Source organism: Tenebrio molitor, chromosome 9 (assembly GCF_963966145.1).
Source record: "Tenebrio molitor chromosome 9, icTenMoli1.1, whole genome shotgun sequence".
NCBI lineage: Eukaryota > Metazoa > Arthropoda > Insecta > Coleoptera > Tenebrionidae > Tenebrio > Tenebrio molitor.
Window position 1 is genome coordinate 8,362,989 of NC_091054.1, and position 25,889 is coordinate 8,388,877.

At 43.9% G+C, this 25,889-nt stretch overlaps 1 protein-coding gene across 1 annotated transcript; it reads left to right on the forward strand.

Annotated features, from left to right (window-relative positions):
- Nucleotides 1–1,704: 1,704 nt before the first annotated feature.
- Nucleotides 1,705–25,251, forward strand: LOC138138199 (uncharacterized). Its single transcript, XM_069057988.1, has 4 exons — nt 1,705–2,369; nt 15,294–17,109; nt 17,190–17,907; nt 19,861–25,251. The coding sequence occupies exons 2-4, from the start codon at nt 15,363–15,365 to the stop codon at nt 19,970–19,972; spliced, it is 2,577 nt and encodes an 858-aa protein (XP_068914089.1). The 5' UTR covers nt 1,705–2,369; nt 15,294–15,362; the 3' UTR covers nt 19,973–25,251.
- Nucleotides 25,252–25,889: the final 638 nt, after the last annotated feature.

Sequence of the window (25,889 nt, forward strand, 5' to 3'; positions counted from 1 at the left end):
ATCCGGTCTTGTAAACTTCAATGGGGTCTGGCAGAACCGTACCAACATATCCGTCCGAACTAATAAAAAGGAGTAGTTTAATAAATAATGGGGTGGAGGTTTTTTAACGCTGACCGCTCGCAGGAGGGATCAAAAGATTGGAAGTTGGCATCGACGTCGGGTTCGTTCGCTTTAACTTCAAAATAACTATAACGAGAAATTTAATTTTGACTTGGAATCCCTCCAAGAGGTTCTTTGAGTGTCGGATTAATAGAGCGTTCAGAATTGCAGTCACGTAGGGGAAGTCCCGTGACAATTTTATTACTAGATACTACTATCGCACCACCGGGGCTAATTAATACCCCACGCAAACAAACAACAACCAGATTTTTCGGCGGTTTTTCCTTCTGCTGTCACCGCTGTCATCTCGACTTCGTGGAACGCAACAAATTTGATTTTTGCAACTTTGTTAGAAATAATTACGTGGGACGAGGGTGGTTTACTGGAATTTGCATGAAATGTGCGCATCCGTTGGCCCCCTTTTTCCGTCAAAGTTCCCGCCGCCAGTTAATTTACTTTCGAGAACAAAATTCTCTAAACATGGGGTGATGAAAGGACATAATTTCAAATTATCACCTATAGGCGGCGGAAGGGGGGCCCGGCGACGAACCCCGAACTGGGTAATCGTCTGGGGAGTTTTCAACGAGCTCCGGAATTATCTCCGCGAGCAACACGAAATACATTTAATTAAAACTAGTTTCTGTTTAAAAAGCAATTACGATTTTATTTGTGCGAAAGCGCAAAATCCTGCTCCAGAATATAGAAAATTGGTTTTTCCTAGCGATCGACAGAACCAAATTCCAAAATTTATGCATTTTTCAATCATTAAAATATATTTTTCAAAATCTTGGATTTGTAAATTGTTTATTAAAAAAGTATAATACGATTTGTACAGAGAGTTGATTTGATTCGCCTGTTTCTTATTCTATTTATTATTCATAGTAGTTTAATTGGTTGCATAAACTGTACGAGTTTTGTTATATAAAGTCCAATTTTTACTTTTTTCTGATGACGTCATTATCTAGTAACTTTACGTATTGGGTGATTCAAAATGATTGTGGCCAAGAATGGCAACTATGTACGAAAATTTATGTGGCAACTGTGTGGGTAGGGTAGAGTTGATATTTCTTTGACAGTTCATAGTCGCTCAATTTTGAAAACTGTCAAATCAATGTGTAATGGTATCAAAAAAATCAAATGCACGCTTATGAAATGTCATACAAATGACAACTCTACCTCATCCACACAGTTGCCACATAAATTTTCGTGCATAGTTGCCATACTTGGCCACAATCATTTTGAATCACCCAGTATGTTTGAACTAGGATCAGAAACAAATTTGAATTGATCATAAATAACTATGAATGTGTCAAATTTGTTGAGAATTGCTTCGAAAGGTTATGTTTGTAATCAATGTAGTTAATAAGTGAAAGAAATTAAAAATTATCAAATTGACAGGAGCATAAAATAACCTCAAAGTGACCATCAATAAATAAACGTGCCTTTTTTTGTTTTTTTTTTTTTCTGTTTCTGTCGTTTCAATAAAGAGAGAGCGAGGTGACGTCACCTCAAAAGGGTAAAAATTGGACATACCAGGTGATCAAAAGGGACTGTTTACATTGGCAATACAATTAAGAACATTTTGTTGTTCAGCTGTTTGCAATACTGCAACCGGATACGTCTTTTGACAGATATTTGACGTGAAATCAACAGCGACAATATTGTATGTTTAAAATAAATCAACGATACAAAGAAACAACTTGAACTGTCAACTGTCAGTGTGAAGTCGTCAACAGCAGGAAGTTACTCCAGTTATACCATTTAAAAGTAAAAATCAGTACTGCCAACTCAAACAGTCCTTTCTGATCACGCTGTAGTACAAGTCCAGTTTCTATTGACACTTATTACACCGCAGCCACCCCTACAAGCCAACTGCATTTCGCTCCTCCACTCGAACGTTCCTCTTTTTCAGTCCTCTCGTCCAATTAATTTTTACCGGGACCCCATTGAGCGCCGTCCGTTCCCATCCGGCGAATTACGGAGTGGAGTTTTCGAAATTGCTCCTGAAATAATAATTAGATCGATCCTTGACACACAAAAGGCCAACAGTAACCTTCCCGGCTGCGATCGTAAATCGCCGGTGCTTCCCCCGTGTGTATCAGATTTTTTTCACCGTCCGTTCGTCTTTTCCAGTGTGCAACCGGACCTACTACGGGGACGTCGGCAAAACGTACGACCTGCGAGTCATCAAGTCCACAGAGACGCGTCTGCCCTTCCTCTGCCACCTCACGTTCACCGCCAACGGCCAGAGTCACGGAGATATAGTCCAGGTAATTACTCCGCCCCCGCAGTCTGGCTCCGGCGGGCCGCCCCCGGGATGATGGAACAGCGCCGTAAAAATGATACAGCGACGGTAATTTGGGGAATTATGAGGTAGTAAGGGTACGACGGAGGGAGGGAGCTCGTCTGCTGCTGGTACAACTTCAAAAAGTTATTTATTTTAATTAAGTTGTTTTCGGACCTCTGGTTTTTAGGCAACCCAGTTTTCACAACACTTTAGTAGTGTAGGTACACCAGGATTATAATAGGTGGCAGATTTCCACAGCACTCTACAATGTTCGAAACACTGTAGTTCTTTCTAGGTTTTTTCAAACCAGCTTGTCCTTTTGTGTGACAGTTAAGCCGATTCAGGTTGGCAAACCTGCGCCCCCACCCCCGTTCTAATTTTCCGACTAATCTGTATGCTCAGTGTCGAATTAAACGAACAATGCAACGCGGATCATTGTTTGCGATTATCAATAGATTACTAGTCTCTCACGTCGCCTCCACCGACCGGCGGCGGCGCCCCGACGGATTATCGAACTTTAATTGGCTGTTATCGAGTTCAAACATATTTCTCCTTACAATGCCGCCATAAATTAAATTAGTGTCTATTTATCGGGAGTTATTTGTCATCGACAAGCACTCGCATAACTCAATCCCGATCTGAATACTTATCGTACAAAACGCGATATTTCACCGAACCGCATTAATCGGCACGATCCGTTTTGCTTAACAAATGCATCGCATATTATCGACGATAAAAGCGAACGATGCAATTCACAAGGATGAGCCAGCGATTCCGACAGGATCCTCAAAGGATGTTTTTATTCGCCTGTTTTATTGTTGCTACTAATACTAAAAGTAAGTTTTTATGCGTCTTGGAAAACAAGAGACGAGTTAGGAGTGTTCAAAGACCCCATTCGGGTAACAGTGAGAGATGTTTCGGTTAAAAATGCAAGAAAACGTCGTTATCTGGACGGTAAGTCAACCATTTCAAACGAGAAGTTTGATGTTTTTGTTAAAAATTCAATACGAAGCTCTTCTCGACTCGGTGATGGGTTTTCAGTTAAACAAGTGAAGGAAATACAACTGTACGATTTTAGGCGCGATTTGTAATTAAATCTGGGGGTTGATTATTTCCCAATTCGAGCGGAAGAAGAAGGGGAAGTAGTGTAAATTTTCGTTTTAATTAACTGTGACTGGGAAATAATGTGAGCGTTCATATGTTATTATCGCCACTAAAATGCGTTCCTAACCGCAAAGTAATCAAGTTGTGGAGTTACTAACGCATCAACAGCCACACAAACTTTTCCCGAATCGTTTAAGGGTGTTAAATATTTAGATGACTGGGAAGGGTTGGAATTAAATCAGAAAACTACACTATTACTTAACAGCTTTTTTAGTTGTGTCAGAATATTCTTAATCAATATATATAAAACTGAATGTCTGTTTGTTTGTATATTTTGTATGCAAATCTACAGTTTTACTCCGATCTTGATGAAATTTTGTACATTTGATCTTGAAAACAAGAAGAAAATGACTGTCTACTTTAATTTTACAAAAACCAACCCCTACTACCATTTTCAACCCTGTTAAGAAAAAAAGACAGTTTTTTCGAGTTGGAAATACCCTCACTTTCGCCGCTTCACCCCTATTTCATCCTCTGAGTATATCGTCACCTTCGCCGCAAGATTTGTACATAGATATGCATCACTCGTACTCTTATAACTAAAGAATTATTGAACTGATTTTAGTGGAATCATCACGAACGATATAATGTTTCTTAAAGTTGAGTTTTGATACACAAACCATTCATCGAGGGGAAGAGGGGGGTCCGGGTAGTAACGAAAAAGACGAATGGTGCGAGCATTCAGGGCAGTTCCTTGGCAGTGATGTACAAAACGTCCTAAAGTAGAGTATTGCAACGTTGATTAAATTTTCTAATAAAGAAATTGGTTAAAAGATTCTACATGGTCTTTTAAAAATCAAACAAAAACTTAAAATTCGCCACCGCTTTCGACCGGCACATCCCATTACATTACTTTCTTGTTTATCTTCGAAGCTAAAAATTCGTAATTAATTCTCTCAACTTCTTGTCAACCCTTTTGTCTTGGTGCTTCGCTGGAAAATAAACTTTGCTTTAACACACTTTGTAACCGAATTACTGTCCTTCTCTCTCAGTCACAACTAATTTAATACGGTGGAGACGACACAGACATGAACCCCAACCAACTTCATAAACTGATCGGAATCTCGGTTTTTCCGACATTCGATTAAACCTTTTTTTGCATCCGTGATGAAAAAAAAAATGTATATGTATTAACTCCCCTCGTCATTTATGTGTTTTTGGTCGATTAATAAATTCGCATGTGCCGGTTTTGCACCCGCGTCGCGTACGCGGACTCCATATCGACCCTTCCGGCCTTCCCAACAAAAACATTTCGAAAAACACGTACACACTTCCGGTGGCGCTTTCATCCGTGAAATCATAAGCGTCGGAAAATTTAGATAAAATATCCAGAAAAAAGCTACTCCGGGGCGATAAATCTCGTCGACAATTTTGCACCAACAATAATCACCAATATTTTGCAATCAACTGAATCAGTCCGGGGATGTGTCTGGCGCGTTATTGCTTACACCACCATTTCAAATGATTTATCCGATAGTGGATTATACAACTTACGTTGATTTATTCCCAATACAGACTAATTTAAAGCAGGTTAGCGTTTCGGCACAATGGTGGACTATCCATTATGACTCGGTAGGCGCAAAATCACACCGACCGAAATCAGGATTTTGTGCAGAATTTTTAATCAGATGTGCCACTCGGCTTCCGTTTTCCGGAAACACGAGCCAGATCCGTAATTAGAATTCCGCCCAGAAAGCCGTTTTCATTTCGAAATGTTTGAGAAGTTTCCAAAGTATTCGTATCGTATTTAATTGCATTCGATTGCCATTAGGGCCGAAAGTGAGCAAATTCTCCTCGAAACAAACAATAGCTGTTTTGTCTAGTCGGATAATTATTTTAATTGGTTCGAAAAGAACCCCAAACTGTTGAAAGATAATCCGAGAAATGCAAATCCACGAGAACGAGCTTCTATTTCTCGACAAACAAATCGTCTTCTTGGTCTAGTCGTCGGCGTGGTTTAAAGTATAGTCTGCAAAGTGTGGCGAAGAAACGATATTTGGTCCAGATGCTTTCAGAATGTTATGGTCGTCGGATCTGGAGCTCGGAGTAGAACTTGAGATGGTGATGAACGCCGTCTCATAACTTTGCCCCTAAGAGACAGATTATCCACAACACGGGCTGTTGGAAATGTGTGTGGGGGAGATGTAAATTGGTGCAACGAACGAGTTAGTTGGAGAGAAGAATGGCATCAAATGGTGTTCAGTGACGAGCTTCGCTTTGTTCGTGGTTCCGCGATGGCCTAGGGAGAGGAGAAATCCAGAATTTCCCGTGGAACGTGGAGTATTTTGCAAATTCGCAAATATTAATTGTCTCAGGGAAATATGAATTCGGCCGGGATCAGGGAGAGCCCCTGCGCGGCTCCGTTTCGCAAACAAGCGCGATTATCCTGGAGATTTTTCCTGTCCGGAAACCTGTCCAGATTCGCGTCAGCAATTTTCGGTAGCGAGTCCAATTTATGTATTTGCCCTCCACATGTAGAATTGAGATCTCAGTGAACAGATCATCCCTTGGCAATTCTCTTCAAATTTCCCCTATTCCCGTCTTCTAATCGTATTTGCCTTTTCCTTCTCCACTCGAAAGAATAAAGCCGAAGCCCACGGGACGCGTTATAATTTTATCGCCGCCATTATCGGTGCCGTTCCAGGACGCGACCCCACTAATTGCGGGAGCGGCCGAAATTTCAGCAGGTACGGTCAGCACGGCTTCTTTACCGCCGCCCCATTAAATTTAATGAAACGGTCGGCATTCCGGGAGCGGCTCCGGAAAATATTCAAAAGTGGAGGACGCGCCGGGCGAGCTCCTGGAGGCCGCCCCCGGAGGCGCCGCCTGCATTCATAGAAATATCGGTGCGGTTCGGCTGGAAATTCGGGTTTTGCCGCCGCTAATGCCGGCGCTTATCCTTGGATTTGGCGAAATTTCCTGAATTTCGGCTCATTTGTAAAAAGCACGCGCGTTGAAATTATGCAGATGGGAAAAAAGATTATTTCGGGCCGCGTTCAAAATGGGATTATTGTTGTGCAGGGGTGTTTGAGAAAAGGAAATAAACCATTTAATCGCTTTAATCAACTTTAAGGATAAACAAGTATTTAATTTGCGAATTCTTCGGCAACTACCTCCGAGTTATGTTTCATTTCACACTGTGTAATTGAGTTTTCCGGATTACGAAGCCGAAAACGGAAGCTAAATAAAATGTAGGTGAAGCTTATTTATCGAGTTTTCCTCGTAAATATTCGTCGGGAAATTTAAGTGATTTACTTACAGAATTTTTCTTTCGGCGTCTTTGACTCAATACGCTTCACGAATCGAATTAACTTCGCTTGGATCCGAAACGTGACTATTCTCACGCTGATAAATTGCGAAAATAACGCCGACGGAAATAGCTAATGTCAAAATTGACAGTTAAGAGGCATTAACTAGTGTAACACGCTGCGATTGTTCTTTTCTGAAAAACCCAAATTGGGATAACTTCGCTACAAATGGCTGCTCCCAATAAAGATCGCTGCAACAGGAGACGCGACCGGAATAATCGAGCTTTTCTCAAAATTACCTCTACATTACCACTGAAATTTTATCGATCAACTCCACTTCGACCCCAAAAGAAAATAGATCTGATTATTAGGATCCTCGAGGAGCGTCTTGCAAACAACACAGAATTTATTTACACTTACACTTGAAAGCACCAATTAATTATTATTATCGTTTGGCAAAGAAGTTAAGCAACGCTGGTAGCGACTAATATATGGATGGGTGACCGCCGCCGATTGTTATTTTTTAATTTTTCTTGTTGTTGTTTTGTGATCGTTGCGCATCCGTCGGATGTGTTGTGGAAGTACGAGACCAGGACTACGTCCTTTTCGAGGAGGCGCTGACGCGGCCCCTCCGAGATCGGCTTTAATCTTTGATGAGAACAACATGCCGGGGCCAGACCGGTCTGGTTCGCCTTTATTATGCAACAAAGCGTCCTCCAGATAGGACCGATTAAAGGTACCGGCGGAAGTTTCGCGCCCGATGCACAAAGACAAATTGCCGGGACGGAGATACCATTGAGGAGCGAAAGAGAATTGATTGCGCCACTTTAAAAACAAACCGAGTGCCTCGGTGCAAGCAGACAAAAGACGGGCGCCGGCCCGTTTTATCAAAATCTCTTAATCCGATATTAGGCAAAACGGTGAAAAGTTGGGGCGGGGCCCCGTCTAATCTCCAAACACCGATTAAGTGTCGCCCGTTTCCATTGTCGTTGCGAGATTGCTGCGACATTTTTTCGGCGCAACTCCCGAATCCGTTAAATGAAAGTTTTTATAATTGTTTTTAACTCGGTTAAAGTTGGCCGAATTGCATTTGCCTCGGTGTAAATCCCGTTCTGTTCAAACGAGGTTTTATTTGCCGTCGAGTCTGAAAGCTTCCCAGTTTCGAAATGGAAGACTTTAATATTTAAACAAAATCTTCTCGAGAAGTTTTTGGCCCGCCAATTACGGGGACGGGTCCCCGGGAACGGGTTCGACCACCACAACGACAACCTCCTCATCGTCTACTGTGATTACATCTGCTTGACCAGGAAGGCGTCATATCACTCAAAACCACCCCAATCCTGCACCAAACTTGTTTGATAGGGCCCAAATCTGGCCATTCGACGGTCGTTATATCTCTTTCAGAAATTGGTCCGTAAGTCTCATCTGGCATCGTTGAAAGTCATCCAGTTTTTGGCGGATTCTTCGAAGATTTCTTGCAGGAATTGAAGCTATGCTAATTCCTGCGTTTGTGATATACAGGGTGTAACAGAAATAAGTGCATTAATTTTAACTGGTAATAGAACTCATCAAAAGGAACAACTTTTCTCTCTGCCATTTTGGCGAAAAACGTTGCGTAATGGCTTAAAAAAGAAGGAAAGATTTTCCTAAAACCCTTCGTATCTCCAAAACTCAGCTACCTAAAAACGTGAAACAACCAGATTCTTACGAAGTGGATTTTTTGCTATACGGATAGATTTGTTTGAATTTCGATTTCGGGGTTAAAATACGTTTTCTGGATAAAAATGGACGTTTTTTTCATATTAGCGCTGACCTCAATTAGCCATTGCAGTATTTAGTGGCGTAGGGCTATTTTTGTGAAAAATCTCTCCAATTTTTTTTTTAATTAAACATCGTTTTTCGGCAAAATGATAGATAGAAAAGTTGTTCCTTTTGACGAATTCTATTATCAGTGAAAATTAATGCACCTATTTCTGTTCCACCCTGTATGACGAAAAAAGACTTTCGGATCAATCAAAACCACCCCAAACATGCACCAAACTTGTTTCATGGGACCCGAATCTGGGGATCCGGCTGTTATTATGTTCGTCTCTTCCAGAAATTGATCCATAAGTCTCATCTGGCATTGTTGAAAGTCATCCAGTTTTTAGCCAATCCTCCGAAGATTTTTTGCAGAAATTGGACTCGTGCCAATTCCTTCCTTCACGGTAATTATGATGGCATAAAACTTGACGTAACGACATTTTCCTATCACTCAAAACTGACCCATTTGTGCACCAAACTTGTTTGATGGGACCCAAATCTGGCGATCCGGCTGTCGTTGTGTTCATCTCTTCCAGAATTTGATCCACAAGTCTCATCTGGCATCGTTGAAAGTCATCCTTGGAGGATTTCTCGCAGGAATTGGCCTCATGGTAATTCGTGCGTTCGCGATAATTATGATGCGATAAAACGTAGCGGAACGAGACTTTTGGCTGGTCGACTGGCGAACCGCCCCCGTCTCCCCACAATGGCCCTCCATTTTTCAAGCGTCTCATCCCGCCCCAAACGGGAACTGATTGATGAGTGCCGTGGCCTCGCGCGTTATCCGAATCGCGTTTTAACCACGATTTGATAAAAACGAAACGAATATGTTCCACCGGAAACTTTTTCCAAGAGTCGTTAGCTCGACGAGCGAGATACCGTCTTGTTTTTTTCCAGTCCCCTCTCGAACTTTTTTCTACCTTTAATTGTAGTCTCAAAAGTTAGCCCCGGAATATATTAAGTCGCGATTTGCATTCATCACGTGATCAACGAACGAGCCTCTTAACGGCCCCTCCCGGATTTATACCTTCTGCGAGGAGCTGATTTAAGGAGCCGAATAAATTCCCTCCGCTTCCGGTCCATCGCGCTGTAAATCTCGTGTCGATGCCCGGAGCCTGTCCGAGTCCGGTTCTGTTGGTGAGAGAAGGACGACCCATCGGGGGGTGAGTTTTTGCCCGTCTTGGCGCGGATTTTTTCCTTACGTAAGCAAATTTCAACTGGGACCTCTGATTAATGGTAACTTTCGGTAATTCGTTTTTGATTTGGGCTGGCTTTCTGCCGATCCGGTCATAATTCAGTGACAAATTGGACCGAGGACGCGGTTTTTAAACTATGTGGATGGAACTCGGATTTTTCTGATAAATTATTTTCGCCGGTAGAGGAGGCTTCACGCGGCTTGTTTTTCTTAGCGACAAAAGGGATGTTTTGTAAAGTCGAAGTTTCTGTTATTTGTTACCTTCTCATTTTATCGCCGGCGATAAATCACGCTGACTTGTTGGTTAAATTCGTTGCGTCTGTGTCTTCATTATTTATACAAAAAACGACGAGCTTTCCGCCATATTTCTTCCGGTCTGCGCTCCTTTCGCAAACTGACGCGGCCTAATTGGCATCGAATTTCGACAACCGAAGCAGAAAAATCGCACAAACCCCACAAAAAGAACTAATCCTACACTCTTACAAAACCAAACCCCGCGCTCACCCGATTCGAGTCCCATCGAACATATCTGGTTCACCACAAAAACAAACTCAAACATTTTACTCTCGCTCCTTTCTCTTTCTTTGCTCCATTCATTACCCCCAGTATTGTATCCTTTCGACTTAGATTTACTAAAGCACTATCCAAGTGAAGATAAATTTTCTAATTTCAAAAACGTCAGCGTCTCATGTAATGTATTAGCGTACAGACAACTTCTTGGAACCTCTCCTGAAACGCAATAACAGCTATCTAGTCCCAACGTGACTTCCAGTATTTATTTTAACTAGACTCGTTGCAGTTTCCTTTGCATTATTTAAACAAAACTCCCCGAACCGAAACAAAAATTCCTTCAATTCGGATTGTCACTTCACCTTCGGATCAAGCGTTGCAATTTTTTATATTACATTATCCTTCTACATCTGTTAGAAAGACAACAGGCAAATAACGGCCACATTTAAAATTCCGTTTGTTCTCAGGCTGTAACGGGGTGAGATAAAATGTTTCAATTCTTATCTCTAAACGTAATTTTATAAAGTGAATACACCATCTGAAACACAATTTGCATAGCATTAGTTTCGAGCACACGCGTGGAGAAAATAAGCTCCTGCAAAAATTTCAAGACTTCTTGGGGTTAAAAATTAGTGGGGCTCCTTTAATGTTTGGACTTTGACAAGGGAGGTCTCCATTGTGGGGTGTCCTTTGAGGACTCGGTTCGGTTAAACGCACCTCGTCCTTGTCCATTATCCGAGTCAGTCCATGGAAGAGCTGCGAAGTTCACCACGAGCGATGATTCCCTCCGGTAATATTGTGAAAGCACCGACACTGGACATGTTTCTGGTTTCCGGTTGATATAGCTCCGGTGAATAGATAATGCACTTCGGCTGCACCAACAATGGAGTTTGTTCGAACAATAGCCGATAATCTAAGAAGCTGGTTCAATAATCCGAAACGATGGGGACGAAATTCATGATTTGGGAGACAAATCAATTGAAATTAGGCAACCAACAATAATGGCACGGCTCTTTGTGCTCTATCTCCGCGACTCACAACAAACAGTTCGGTTTCGTTGGGGCAACAATTTATGATTGCAATTAAATTGTGAAGGATCACGTCAAATTTTCACGGCCATTAGCGTCGCAATTCCCTGGAACAAATTAAATCAGCGCCTTGTAAGTTTTCTATTCCGATGCAATTAGATATGCTACATAAAATCCGCTTATATTTTCCGTAACGGCCGCTCTCGAGTTGATCGGTTTTCTCTTACTGCGACGACAATAAAACTTAAATTAGTACCTCCCCGCGACGTCTAACGACCACTCCATCTTGCATCCATTCTGGTCCCTATGTTTGTTCATTTCTTTCGGATTATTAAATCACTCCCGGAAATTTGAATTTAAATTTAATCTCCACTCCCCCGTTTATTAAGCGTCCGACCGCACACGTGAAAGTAAGTGCTTTCCAGTTTTCACATGTCTGCCATTACAAAGTCAAATAAGCAACTCGGCAATTCACCGTTCTTGTCGGCTTAATTCAAACAGGAGAGGGGCTCCGATAAGATGATTCGACATATTTACGAGTGAAATTAAACCGGTTTAACATTCATCAGTTTTGGCGGGGCGAGGTCGCCGCCGACGCTACTCAGATATTGAGGGTGTTTGTGTTTTAAAGTGTCCTCGCTGGAGCGCCAATCCTGCGACTAATACGGATTGTGTACTCTGTCGGCGAGGGATTGGCCCGGCGCATCCACCAATTTTCTACCCAAAAACTCGATTAAATTAAATTGAAATCTTTAAGAACGCAACGGGAATGCTTGAAAAACTACTAATTGAACACGAATGGTTGAGACGAAGTTAAATAAAAATAATGCGGGGATTGCGAGACGCCAAAAGCACTTATTATTCGATCAGAAATGCTAAGCAACGCCTAGTGCGGTCAGTATTTGGATGGGTGGCCGGTGGAGAAATCGCGTTTCGTGTTACTTCGTTGCTTCATCACTTGATTTTGCATGCATCTGTAGTGTTGAATGAATAAACGGCGACCTTCTTGTGGTGTAAAAATCAATGAAAAATTAATAACAATCGATACATCTTCACAAATCGTCTTTTATTTCGATATTTAAACAAATTTTGAATTTTAACCCAATCCAGAAGACATCTAAGCAACAATAAATTTGTGGTGATTACACAGGGTGTCTCAGCTAAGACTTTCGAGCCTAATATTTCGGTTATTTACCAACGGATTTTTATGAAATTTAATATGCAGATATTTTAGACCGTGAAGGTTCAATTAGTAATAATAAAATTGCCTCAAATTAAAAAATGTAATTTTAACACATGTTTCTTTTATCGAAAATTATGCGCGATAATTATTAGATTGTTAAACATTAAAAAATAGGGGTCTACACAAACAATTAAGTAAATCACTTGTCTGATTCAACGAAAAGATTAGATTTTGTGGTTAAAAATTTAATGTAAAATTTGAAAGTATTTGAGCAGTTACCTTTTGAAACAATTGATGATTAATTGCCAAGCAACATTTTGTACAGCCTTTAAAGTCTGTCAAAATTGGGCGCGCTTTATTAGAAACGTCAAAGTCTGAAAATTTATTGAAAATACTCTAAAAATAGACTGCAGCGGCAGAAATTTCAATATTGTTGAAAAAGTAAAAAAAAATGCCTATAGAGAGTGTCGTAAGAACTTCAATGACACAGTTCGTTTTCTCGTGGAACACTATCCAAATGTAGGCTTTACGAAATGTAAGGTTAAGCCAATTTATTTGAAGACACAGGAAGCGTACGTGAACTATATAAGTTGCTAAAATATCCGAATCGTGTTTTAGTCCTTTATGGAAGAATTAAAGCATCCGGTATAATAAATTACGTCCAAATATTGTCTTTAGCTTTGTAAGTGTTTGTAAGGTTAGCAAGATAAACGTCAAATATGTCACCTGCGCTTCTGCGAAAAGGGATGACCAAAATTCTGCAAAATTGCCCGTTTGTTTCATACGCGTCTACGTTTTTGCATTTGGAGCCACGTTTAACACAGTTTTTTGCTTTTTTCTTGCAAACCAGACGTCTTTCAAGGACGAATTTTTCCCTACAGCATTTTTTATTGACAATCAATTTTTTATGTAAATCTTAATTGATTCAACATTTTAAAAAGGCATGTAAAAATTACATTTTTAAGACTTGGGTGATTGCATTAATGGGATTTTATTCTTCACCCTCTAAAATATCTGCATTTTAAATTTCACAAAAATCCGCTGGAAAATAACTGAGTTATTAGGCTCGAAAGTCTGAGACACCCTATATAGCGCTGTAGTGAGCTCGCCTCGCTTAATTCTTTCTTCGATTTTAATCGAAGGAGCATGGGTCGTATCACCTCACGTTTTTTTTTAATGTTACAATCCTAAATATTTTTTAATTGTTTGCTTTAAAGAAGTCTTGGTTTTGGAAACATGGTTTCTGCTTCAATTTTGTTCCAGTCCTGTTATTCGCCGGATTTAGTCCTCAGTGATCGCTGTTTATCCAATTAGAAAGAGCACGTTCAGCGTATTTATTTCTAGATGAAAAAGTAGCATTGACAAACCACGCCGTGTAAGAAAACAGGACCAGACAAATTGCTGTCTATTTATTTTTCATTGATTTGTTATTTGGTTTATTTATTTTTGTGTAGATTTACAAGTTGCTAATATTTATTAAAATAATCAAAAGTAAATATGGAAAATTGGGAAAATTGTTTGGACACTTTTTTTGTGTTATAATTTGTGTCGTTGAAAAAGTACGTTTTGTTTACGGACCGTCCCCGATAAATAAAGGGCGGCGCGCCATCAATAATGTCGCCATCGACGGCTCGTGAAACGGCGCAAATGTTAAACTGAGTGTAAAAACCAACGACAGGGAATACAGTACAAGTGGCAGTAAACAAGGAAACTTCGCAGCAAATATTAACTCTCCCAACTTTAAACTTGTCTTTAACAAAATTGGCGAGCGCAAGCAGCGCAAGTTTATGGCGGCGACAAAAACGCCGCCAACTTTATAAGAGACCGCAACACTCATTCTTCCAAGTTGCGACGTCTCAGCCGCGCTTCTTTGTCCTTTGTCATAAATAGCCCGGCTACAAATCAGGACTTAACGGCTAACTTGACCAACCTCACAGCGTTTATCTCTTTTGTCCAGAGCTTACCGACGGAAACATCATAAAAGATGGCGCTAACAAACATCCGCTTTTATTAGGTCCCCGGGAATTACCCGTTTTTGAGTCGAGCGGGTGGCCTCGATGATTCGTGTGCGGCAGCGGTAATTAAAAATCTGCTCGGATATCGACGAGTCGACCGCCGCAATCTTGAGCTCGTTTCGGGGCGCCCCCGGGGACTGCATTAAGGAAAAGTTAGAAAACAAATTTAACGAATGTAAAGTGGGGAGCGTCGGGGCAATTAAGCAAATAATTCAAATGATGGCAGCCAGAGACGATGTACCTGAAACATCTTAGGGTGATTGATGATGGCGTTCTCTCTTTCACCCCCGGCGACCGTCATATAATTGTCCCGTCATTTATCAGGGATAATGGCCGGGGCATCTTTCTCCGGAGCTGTTACACGCCGCTAATTCCCTAAAATCTGTTTATAGTGCCGGAGCTGGGGGCTTGTTTGCCAACCGACGCCGCCAACCACCTCCTGGATCTTCCAGATTTATTTTATCGAATAGGGTGATTAGATTCGGCCGAGTTTGCCCCAAACTTTTTCAACTCCAACTTAAATCAGCTTCGTGTTTGTCAAACTTATTCTTTCAGACGGTGGCGGAAAGTTGTCCCTTCAAACTCCGACTTTTAACTATTTAAAAGAGCTCCCACGACAATAGCTGCGAGAGAATCGACGCTCGACTCGTCAAATAATGATGATGAAAAAAAAAGTACAAAGCATTATGTTCCGAAACGTAATGTACATATAGGTGTGCCGCAATAGTCTGCTCGTGACCCCTTGTTATCTCTTATTCCAGATAATCTTCGACGAATTCAAGGTGGGGCGCTACGAGGCCGCAGCGCTGGACGGCTGCCCCGACGGGTACATGCAGCTGAGCGAGCTGGGCCGCCCCTTCACCGGCGGCTCTTGGTGCGGCTCGTCCTCCGGCCCCGCCGCCTACTACAGCGAGACCTCCACCGTAACGGTCACGGTGAAGCTGTTCGGCTCGCCGCAGATCCCCTTCAAGTTCTCGCTGCGTTACAGATTCGTGTCTCGTCGCGAGGCCGTGGTTCGTTTCGGTTCACCCGCCGCCCCCCTCGAACGCGGCCAGGTGGCCCCCGGGACTTACTGCACCCGGCAGTTCGAGGAGTGCTACCGGAAGCCGTGCCGCCTCCAGTCGCCCAACTACCCGGGAATGTACCCGAGGAACGTGTCGTGCTACTGGAGCCTCCGCCAAAAATTCGTACCGACTTGTAAGCACGCCATGATCGCCGTGAGGCAAGAGGCGGCGCACAAGATGCACATGAAACGCTCCATCAACGTGGCGGGGTTGAACAAGACGGCAAGGGCGTTGCGGGCGTGGAGGGACTGTACGGGGGAGAGAGACCACTTGATTTTTTACGACGGGGGTAGCACCAACGACCCGGTCTTGGCCAAGTACTGCGGGGGGGATTGGCTCCCGAAAGTGGTGTCCAGAGGTCCCGAGATGCTTGTAGCTTTTCACTCTTCACCCTTCAGCATACCTTTGCATTCGCCCCCGTCGCACTCGCCCCTCCGCGGTTTTGAACTAGACGTGGACGTCATTTTCGCCGACTCGGACTCTTTGGATTACTCCAGGCACAGTCAATGCGAGTTCGATGTGAACGCCACGAGTCCCGACAGCGACGAGATCTGGACCGGGAGAGGGCGCAAGGGACGTCTGGTCAGTCCCAGACACTCCCTCCCCCCGAACACAACCTGCACCTACCGGTTTCAAGGCTACCCCCACGATTTGGTCTGGATCAGTTTCGTGTCGTACAGCCAACGGGCGTTACTCGTGGGGGAAAGCGCTCACGCCCTCCTCAGCAACAGCTCCTTCGGGGGAGGCTGCTCCACGAGACTCCGCGTCTGGGACGGTGCCCTCCTCTTGGAGGACAAATGCGACGAACCGCCGCGACTCTGCGACCACAGCGCCCTGACCAACGCGACTCGCGTGACCAGACCGTGCACTTTAGACGAGAGTTATCTCTCCACTGGGAGAACGCTGGTCCTCCAGCACCACACCGAAGACGGTACCGCCCTCCATCCGGCTTCCTTCCGCATGAAGTACGAGTTCGTGGACACCAGACTCGGGGGAGAGGCCTGGCCGGGGCGCGAAACTGAGACTTGTCACCGCATCTTCAAGAAGCACCATTTGGGGGAGCTGACGGCGCCAAGAAACGTGTTCTTGTACGGCCGCGGAGGGGCGAAGGACTTGCACTGTGTGTACAGGTTTGAAGCTGACTTGGGGGAGCGTGTGAGATTGGTCGTGAACAACGCCTCGTTCGGATTGAGTCCCTCATGCGAGACTCTTACCGACCCGCACAGCGGCAGACCCGTGTGCGAACACTACACGACCTTCAAAGTGACAGAGCTGAGCGTATGGGAGTTGCCATGGAAGGATGTAAGGTTGCCGCGCGGTTGTATATGTGATAACTCCTCGTTAACTAGTAAACCGTTAGTGTTCTTGTCCGCCTCTAGGATTCTAGAGTTGCATTTCACTGCCAGAGATATGAACATAACCGAGGACTTTACAGTTCTGCACTTTCACGCCACTTTTGAAGCTGTCAAGATGCCGGATTGTCCGAGGAAACAAAGAGTGAGAGGTTACGGAGGTGCGTCCGAACGGTTGTTGTTAATTTGTGTATTTTTATTCTCTTTGGGCACCGTCCAATTAACTCGTTCTTTTTCTAAGGTGACGTCCAGTTCAACACGCCCCCGATCGACCGCAGCGAGATGCTCTGCGCGGGGATGCCGTGGCTGGTGGAGGCGCGCCACAATCGCAGCCTCTTCCTGCTGAGCTGGGGCGCGTTCCTGCCGCTGAAGCCGCGCCTGGAGGAGCCCACCCGCTGCCCCACCACCAACCGCGTCCTCATCTACTCCGGCCGGCCCCCCAAGCTGGTCCGCGCGGTTTGTCCGGCCGAGCCCGGAGCCAGACCCCTTGCCGTCCACGTCTTCAGCGAGGAGTGGTGGGGCGAGGGCCTCGCCGTGATCCACCAGCGGCCGCCGAACTTCCTCGTCGAGTGGGTGGGCAGCGAGCCCGGCATCTCCGCCTTCAGCTGGCTGGAGATCTCCCGGTCGAGGTCGTCGCTGCTGCAGCAGCTCCAGGTCCCGGTCAACGCCAGCGCCAACGAGACCGACTTCGAATGCCCGCACAAGTGCCCCGAGCTGGACGCCTGCATCAGCGCCTCGCTCTGGTGCGACGGCAAGGATCACTGTCCGTCGGGATGGGACGAGTCGGAGGCGCAGTGCGGCGCCACCTCCAAGCTGCTGACGTCGCTGCCGGGAGCAGCGTTGGCGGCCGCAGCGGCCGTCATCTCGTCGGTGGCGCTTCTCGTCTGCCTCACCCTGCACAGGCTGCGCGCCAGGCGCAGGCGGCGGCTCGCCAAGAAGAAGCTCCTCACCGGACCGAGGTTGTTGGATAACAGTTTGAATTCCTGACACAAAGCTCCGCCCGTCGAGTACATCCATGTTGATCGGGAAACGACCGTATGAGGTCGACTGTCAGTCGGTTCGTCCGTCCCTATGCTCACTTATTATCTACCGGTGCCTTTCAGTGATTCCAGACGGGTTTCTGTGGTGACTTCGCATTCTAGTTTCGTCCCCGCTCGCAACAACCCACCCTCTTTCAAGCAATAACGCCCCTTCCGCCCTCCAAACCTCCAAATATCGTCAGCGAGAGACGAGGGGGCCCCAACGTCGCGTGAGAGGTGACACACAAAACTGACATAACCTCAAACATGTTGACAGTTTTCAAACGTCACCGTCAAACTATTTGTGAGGTTAGAGTCGGTGTTATCGCACAAATTGCAGTCGTACCGGTGCAACACTTCCCTCTGGCATCTCCGCCGGTGTCGGGATTTCACCAAAATTCGTTTATAGAAGCGACGACCGCAATTTGGTGAAACAACATTCGAAATGTCGACCTCCAACGCGTGCGCCCCCTCGCCCTCCGCTGAACATATTTGCGAGCAATAATTCCTTCGGCCAGGTTCTTCCAATCTAATTTGTGGCGTGATACTGACAACATTATTTAATTAATCTGTCAAATGGTTCATAGATTGTTGTCGGGGGCACGAAGCGAATACATTTCAATCAGCGCTGACAAATCAAACGTTTGCCATTCATCCGCATTCCAACGGCGATTGTTTACGATGATTGTGTTTGAATTTCTACACTTGCAATATTGTAGCTACATATTTGGCCAATTTGCCAACACAAACCGATTGCCCTCCAAAAACTAATTGGAACATTCAATCGAAGATGCAAATTTACGATAAATATTTAGTCTGGCCCGCGGTGCCAAGGGCTGGTGATGGAATTTGTTACGAACGCAAGAACAAAAAACGGTTTTTAATTTCTTTCCCGTTTTGCCATCAAAAAATCCATACATTTTTAACGACGTTTCGGAATGTCCACGGCGGAATAAAAAACGAATCTAGTTTTGTTTCGAACCGAGCACAACTAGCAAATCAAGTAAAAATGCGTTTACTTCATGTTTTGTAAAGATGGAAGTTTTTGTCAACTCTGCTTGTGCAAAATTCATAAATCTGAATTTCAAACGAAAAGCCATGATTCTTATGTTTCCTCATAAATTTTACTGCAAAATGCGATTGCAGCAGATTTTACGCTGAAAACGTCAAGAGAGATAATGGATTTTCGGTGGTAACGAACACAACTTGGAAAACATAAACGTTGAATAATTCTCGACGACGAAACAAATAAAGTCGTGCGTAAGGTAGCATTTTTATAATGCTAGAGTTAAAAGAGAAACGTTTCTATTTAAGGGTTCTTAATAGAAACGCCAATCTGAAAAATTTATGCCGTCGCGTGAAATTTCAGCAGACATAAATTCGAGATTCTCGCGACTAATTTAACAGAATCTAGACGCTAAGGTGGGCCATAAAAGAATGTAACGTTTTCACTTAATTACCTCGCTTAAATCCCCGAGACAAGGCAAAATATGAGTAATCTCGCATTTTGGCCGAGACGAGTTCGGCCGAGCTTGCAAAATTTTTACCCTTTCGTACGCGACCTCCCTCCGAATCTCTTCATTCATTTTTTTACTGCCGCACCGAAGCAATAAATAAATAAACGAGGAGGCAATTCGCGAGGCGATTCCGCGCCCTCTTCTGCACTTTTCCAAGTGCTACCCTTTGTTTCCTATTGATTTTTCATCGCGAACAACACTCGACGAAGCCATCAAAATTATCAAACAGAAGCCCAATTAGTATTTGGATGAAAATTACGGTTGCCACAGCGACAGCGCCGCCCCGCACCCGAAATTCGTTTTTGTCTAAGAGGTCAACTCTTCGCCGCCCCGCAAATCGCATTAACGTTGAAAAGACGACAATTTTTGCTTCTAGAAGACACTTCGTGCCCCCGCTGCTCCGATTCCGCGAAGGTGAAGTCGCCGCAAGCCCGACGAGTGAACAGACTAGAGACAATCGCAACAAAACCACCCCCCGAAACTGGTAAATTCGCATAAAGTCACCAGGAACCGTGAATAAAATGTGCCAAAATCATCAACTGTGTGTATTAGTGAAGTCGAACCGATCATTAGCTGTATTAATAATCAATTTTAAAACGAACCGTGCTCCGCTAGTTTAATTCAAAGTTATTGCATTAGGGCAAGACTCTAGGAGTTAGTAGTCTTCAAGGTGGTGGACTGTGTGCACCGCGTGGACCTTCACCAGGACATCACACTGTTTCAGTTTCAGAGCGGCTGGATAAGTTTCAGAATTAGTTCGTTGTTCGGTCTAGTAAACTTTGATTTTTTCCCTTTAAGACTTCTGCGTTTATGAATTATTCAACAGATGTTTCAGACAGGTTGTAAGTTTCAGTATTGAGCACCACGAGACAGCGATTTCTTTGTGATTGCCTGAATTGTGGGCTTTGTCAATTTGTTGTGATAATTTGATGCCAACACTCCACTTTTGTTGTTAGGAGGGTGGCCTACGAGTCTGAAAACGTCGAACGATTGTTATTCGCACCGGTCTGTGTGGGACACCGAAAAATCTCGCTGACAGTTTGACAACAAGCAGCGCCACTTGCGGCTGAATCGCAAACTACTGACCCAAAACTGTCACAATCAACTTGGCTATTCTGTTGTTTATGAAACTTTTTCAACACTTCACATTGAAGAAACTGGTTACAATGTAACCGAACCGGTCGCTTTCTTGCCTTGGGGGTTGATACAAAGCACACAGATTAAAATTCCGCCCTTGAATCTCCGTTCTGGTTTGGAACTTGGCCCCGGCGAAACTTAAAATCATCATGAAATATCAATCAAAGCTTAAACTTAGAGACGAGCGCCTAAACCACCAAAACTTGGCTTTTATTTTCGTTGTGTTCGTCGGCGGTTTATTTACTTAAAGTTTATAACGAAATTAGAAATTTTTACCGCACTTGCCGTCAAACAAACTTAAATCAAACTTGAGATTTTAAAGGCAAATTAAATTCCTCGGGGAAATTATTTAAAATCATTAAATTGAACAGCTCGCTGCAGCGCTATTTCATGGGTTGCCATAATTCGATTTCGGCGAAATATGTTTATGGACGGTGGGATTTATGTTTACAAACATTTCGCCGTTCCGGCGGTTTCGAAAACTTTATTAAAATCGTTTTATGGAGCCGTAACTCTCCGAGATCACGGTTGATAATTGCGAGAGCGTGGCGCTCGCGTCGGCCCTCTGACGGTCGCGTCGCGGACCACGCTGACAGTCGTGTCAATTTTAACGTGCGCCTGCGCTCTTCAAGAGTTTACGAATAAATCGGCCCCGCGGGGACTGTTTGCGTATTTGCTTTGCCTCTTATTTGTGATGGCATATTGAAGTCGTACGTTCTGTTTGACTTTATCATATTGTTTTCGTTCCTTCGATGATTTTTCCGTCGATAAATATTTATTAGGGGCGCTGTTCGCCATTATGAAAAATGGCGCAAACAGAGCGGAATCTGATAAATGTCACGGTTGAAATCCCGTATTTTAGCAGTTGATTCAATTAAATCAGGACGTAGAAACTAGAGCGTTGATTGATAGGAAAGTCTGCACCGGAGCGGCGAAATTGTTAACTCGATCGTTGCTAGCACAACTAAAAATTAATTTCGTCCGGGGTTGTTTTGTTCGACGTTGTAACAAGACAATTATGAGAGGGGCAGAGAAATTCATTAAAATTCTGAGCGGTTTTATTAAAACACGGTCGAGTTGGTGGGGCCGTTGCGAATTTAGTTTTATTGAAAAAAATGCGACAACACCAGAATGAGTTTATTCAATTTAGTGGATCGTAAAATTATCGAGTTTTTTGTTATGTTGTCATAAAAAATAAGATCTCGGGCCGTTTCCGAAAACCGATTCTGAGCTTAATAGACACTTTATCACGAGATTGGCGTTTTTACGAGCGTTATTTTAAAAATTCTTGGGACCGATGGAAAAGAGGTGAGAGGGCCGCCGCCCCCGGCCCGCCGTCCAACTCGCAATGCTCCGGACGCGTCCCTCGTCTGTCCAACCAACTTGGCCACCTCATCGACAAGTTATTCCTGGTCCTTCGACCCGGATCTATCATTTAAATTAATCCCACCATGCTCCAGCCCCGTTCTATTCATTCGACAGTCGGGATTTATTGCAGGATTTAATTAATTGAAAGTACACAATATTCGCGTGATGTTAATCCACTCCACTCTTCAATCATTACATTATGGAAATCGATCGGTTCGGGATTATCGCGTCCCGCCTGAAATTCGGCTTAGCCGGATCGATTCGATCGGTAGGGCCGGATTTTTTTGGTGCGCTCGAGATCTGGGTCGTTGCAGGATTGCATCTTGCAATTTATATCCTGGCGGCCATATTGCGGTGGATCCCGGAAGAGGGAGCAAGATGCACGTACCGCTTGAATATGTAATAGGCAAGGGACGAGGTAATTTACATTTATAGCAAAGTGTATGTGATCTACGCCACAACAGCAAAATTCGCTAAATAAGGGATGCAGGCTGCGAGTCAAAGAGGGGGCGGCGGCGGCGGCCGAAATTATGAAAAATCGACCGGGCTGGGCGTCCATCAAATTGCGAAATTAAGTTTCGCTGGAACTACTTGACAGTTACCGTTTGCCCGGCCCATTTTTCAGCCTTATTAATTCCGGCTTCGTCTGGGCGAAAAAATATTGCCTCTGGAATTTCTGTTCTCCTTTTAATAAATAGAGTCTGGACTCCAATACTTTCCTAATTACCCACTTTATAATGTTCCAATGAGGAAATTCCTAACGGGCAATTCGTTTCCAATGTTCTAACAAGCCCACGGCCCTTTAAAAGAGAAATTTATCTTATCACTCCCCGCGAACAAAAGGGTTCACTACTTAATTAATACCGGGCGCCCCCATCCATTATCGCCCGAAAAAACCCCTCTCGAGGAGACGCCACCGGCGATTTTTTCGCACAATGAGATATTTACGAGCTCCCCGGACAAATTTCAATATGGCGACGATTACTCATTGTTATCTGAAATCACGGCGAGGCCTCGGTGCGCCATAAATATTTGATAACACTCCTCCAACGAAAAGTTAGATAGAGTCGGGGATCCGGTAGGGGATCGTTTCCGGTCTAACGTAATGTTATTACTTTGTCACTGACCGCCCTGTGGACGGGGCCGCACTCGAAACACATCCACCGCAGTCACTTTTAATCCGTTAACTTATTGCAGAGACTTTGTACAGCTGAACTGGTCGACTGAAAAATTGCAGGATCGGGGATCTCTCCGTTTCTGGCGCTTTCTTACGACAAACTTCTACGAATTATTCATAGTTTGAGGTTAGGTGGGGGACCGGATCGGCGACGGTGGCGCCACAGCTAACCAAAACGTGCAAAGGCGTGTTTTTGTCTACTTACGAAATTAAAACGTCTCTTGCCGAACAATTTGTCTTTGTAGAGTTGTTGTTGTGACCTATTTTAATCATTTATTATTCGCTTCCACTGTGCGCCATCTAGTGACGAACGCCTGCAACATTGATCAGTTCCGATTATATCCATTTCTGATTCTAATTCTACCATTCTTCCTTCATCGAATGGGACCTCTAACTCCACAGCATTTTGACCCACGACCAAAAAGTATCGACTTCTTCTTTAGAACGAACCAAATTCTGATCCTGTGGGTGCAGACTGCTCAACCTTTTAACTTTTAACACGTCCAAGACAAAAAGAGAACACAACACATAAACTGTTATTACTATAATTCTCTTGAGATTATATTTTGTTCTTTATTTCATCTTCTACCACAGCTAAATAACAATATTCGCTTGTCAACATTCTAAGCTGATGTTCTGTGGTTGGTGGTTGCAGTAGAGGGTCCCACTCCATATGTCAATTTGAAGTATTTTTTTTTAAATTTTGGCCCAATTTGGAGGCTTCCTCAGGTCTAAAAAGCCTTTAAACGTGTTTTAAAACGTCGACATTCGAGTTATGTCCGTGATCCACGTAACGTAAAAATTTTTATTGAGGTTAGGTGGCCCCGCTTGACGTAAAACTTGACAGGGTGGTATTTATGCCCCCAGAGGTGCAATTATTTGCAAACCATTAACTGTCGTTGTGGGAATAATGTCAAGTACGTGTACGACCACGTCAAGTGAGAGTCGGTGCGGCCCCAAAATAAATCACCAGTCCAGGAGCGCACTCGGACTTTTTGGGCCGCAGACAGCAATAGCCGGGACGTCCACGGCACCGTTCCGGAAGGTAAATATTGGCGATCGTAATTAAGTTAGTGCGCGGTTCGCCCTCCAAGACGAGCTATTAACAATTGAGCAAATATTAGCCCCGTACACGTTGCCAAATGTGGCTAATCCAAACATCCAATTTTACATTAACATATGAATAATCTGTGTGCGTTGTAATTGGGCGAGCGGCTATCTCAGTGGCGCACGTTTAATGTAATTGCATGCAAAATTTACAGAGATAACGTGCAGCAACAAACACATCACTCAAATAGCCAAACACAAACGGAATATAAAAAAATTCCAAAGCGAATCCACTTCATGAGCGCGCTCGCAAAGCGTGAAAGAATGAAAGCGAACACTTTACTCATTATGCGAAAAGATTTCAAAGGACCAACACATTTCCTTAGTTACAATGGGACTGAGCGAGATTTTTTGTGTGAAAGGACGATTCCATAAAGCCGGTGCGACGTTGCCAGAGCTGTAACAAACAGTGTCAGTTGGAGCGACTGTAATTATTGTAGTTTATGTCTAGATGATTTAAGATTGTTGAAGTGTACATACATTTTATTTTTACTGGTCACGTGTGGAGCGGGAGCGGTCGGGGATTCCCACATCGCAGGGGACCCCCCGATCGAACCCGTATTGTAATATACTTATGTGCAACAAATTGCCAATGGGACTGAGCGGACCGCAGTGATGTAGGGTAATGGCGAGGCAATTATTTGTGGCTAATTGTGCCCCAGCAACAACACTGTCAGTCGATAAAATCACTGTACATATATTTAGTGGAGAGGACTCTGCTTTATCGGCCGAGTTTGTACTTCTTCGCGGGAGTATTTTATGCGAATCGATTGTGTCTCCTCATTTTCGTGGTTATTTTGATACGGACTTGGCAAAAATGAGACAAAATAACTGCCACTAGAGATGATAGTGTATTGTAGAGCGCATCTCTAACACGTTTGTACATAAATAACTATGATAATCATGTAGGTCGAGTTGTAAGTAGATAGAAATGCACTTTATATTGTAAGCAATCACCAAATATAAATAAATTATTGATAGAGTGGTGTTTTACTGGAAGATTAATTCGGCGAACGAACGGCGGAGATGCCTCCATCCATCACCTCTTTGTCTGTTTACGAGGAAAATCGGCGATGATTTGTTGGTGTGTTGTTGCACAAAACCCTTTTAGCCCTCGAAAATTTTACAACACGCCGTCAATTGATCCAGGGAGACAGTTTTTGTCGGGTGCCGACATAATAAAGCCGTAAGAGAAGGACGCAGCTGCGAACATTCCAAAATCATATTTCAGGAGCAGTTTTAATTAAGATAATTTACTTTCATGCGAAGCGTCACATTCCTTTAAGAGCGTTCGAAAAAGATGCTCGCGCACTTTTTGCAGATTAATCCAACGGCACCAAGAATCACCTGAGGCGGAATCGATAGTGTCGTCTAGAACTGGATGGCTCTTGCATAATTAACGATCAGGAAGAGAACGGAGGAGCTTGTGCATCTCCATCTGTCAAAGTGGAGTGCGCCGAATGTGCCAGAGGAAAATAAGCTGACGTTTGTCTGTCCTGGATGCATCTGCATCGTGAATGCAGCGTTCTGGCTCCCGAGAGATTCACAAATTATATGGGTTGGTCCGGACGTGCTCCTCTAAACTGCGGTTCTCTTAAATATTTATGTGGCTTTGT

Bases quoted from the DNA above. Each gene is read 5' to 3' on its own strand.
- LOC138138199 (XM_069057988.1), top strand. From the start codon at position 15,363: ATGCAGCTGAGCGAGCTGGGCCGCCCCTTCACCGGCGGCTCTTGGTGC. The intron at 17,110-17,189 runs GTGCGTCCGAAC...TCTTTTTCTAAG, and splicing joins AAGAGTGAGAGGTTACGGAG to GTGACGTCCAGTTCAACACG. The intron at 17,908-19,860 runs GTTGTTGGATAA...TTTTGCTTCTAG, and splicing joins AAGCTCCTCACCGGACCGAG to AAGACACTTCGTGCCCCCGC.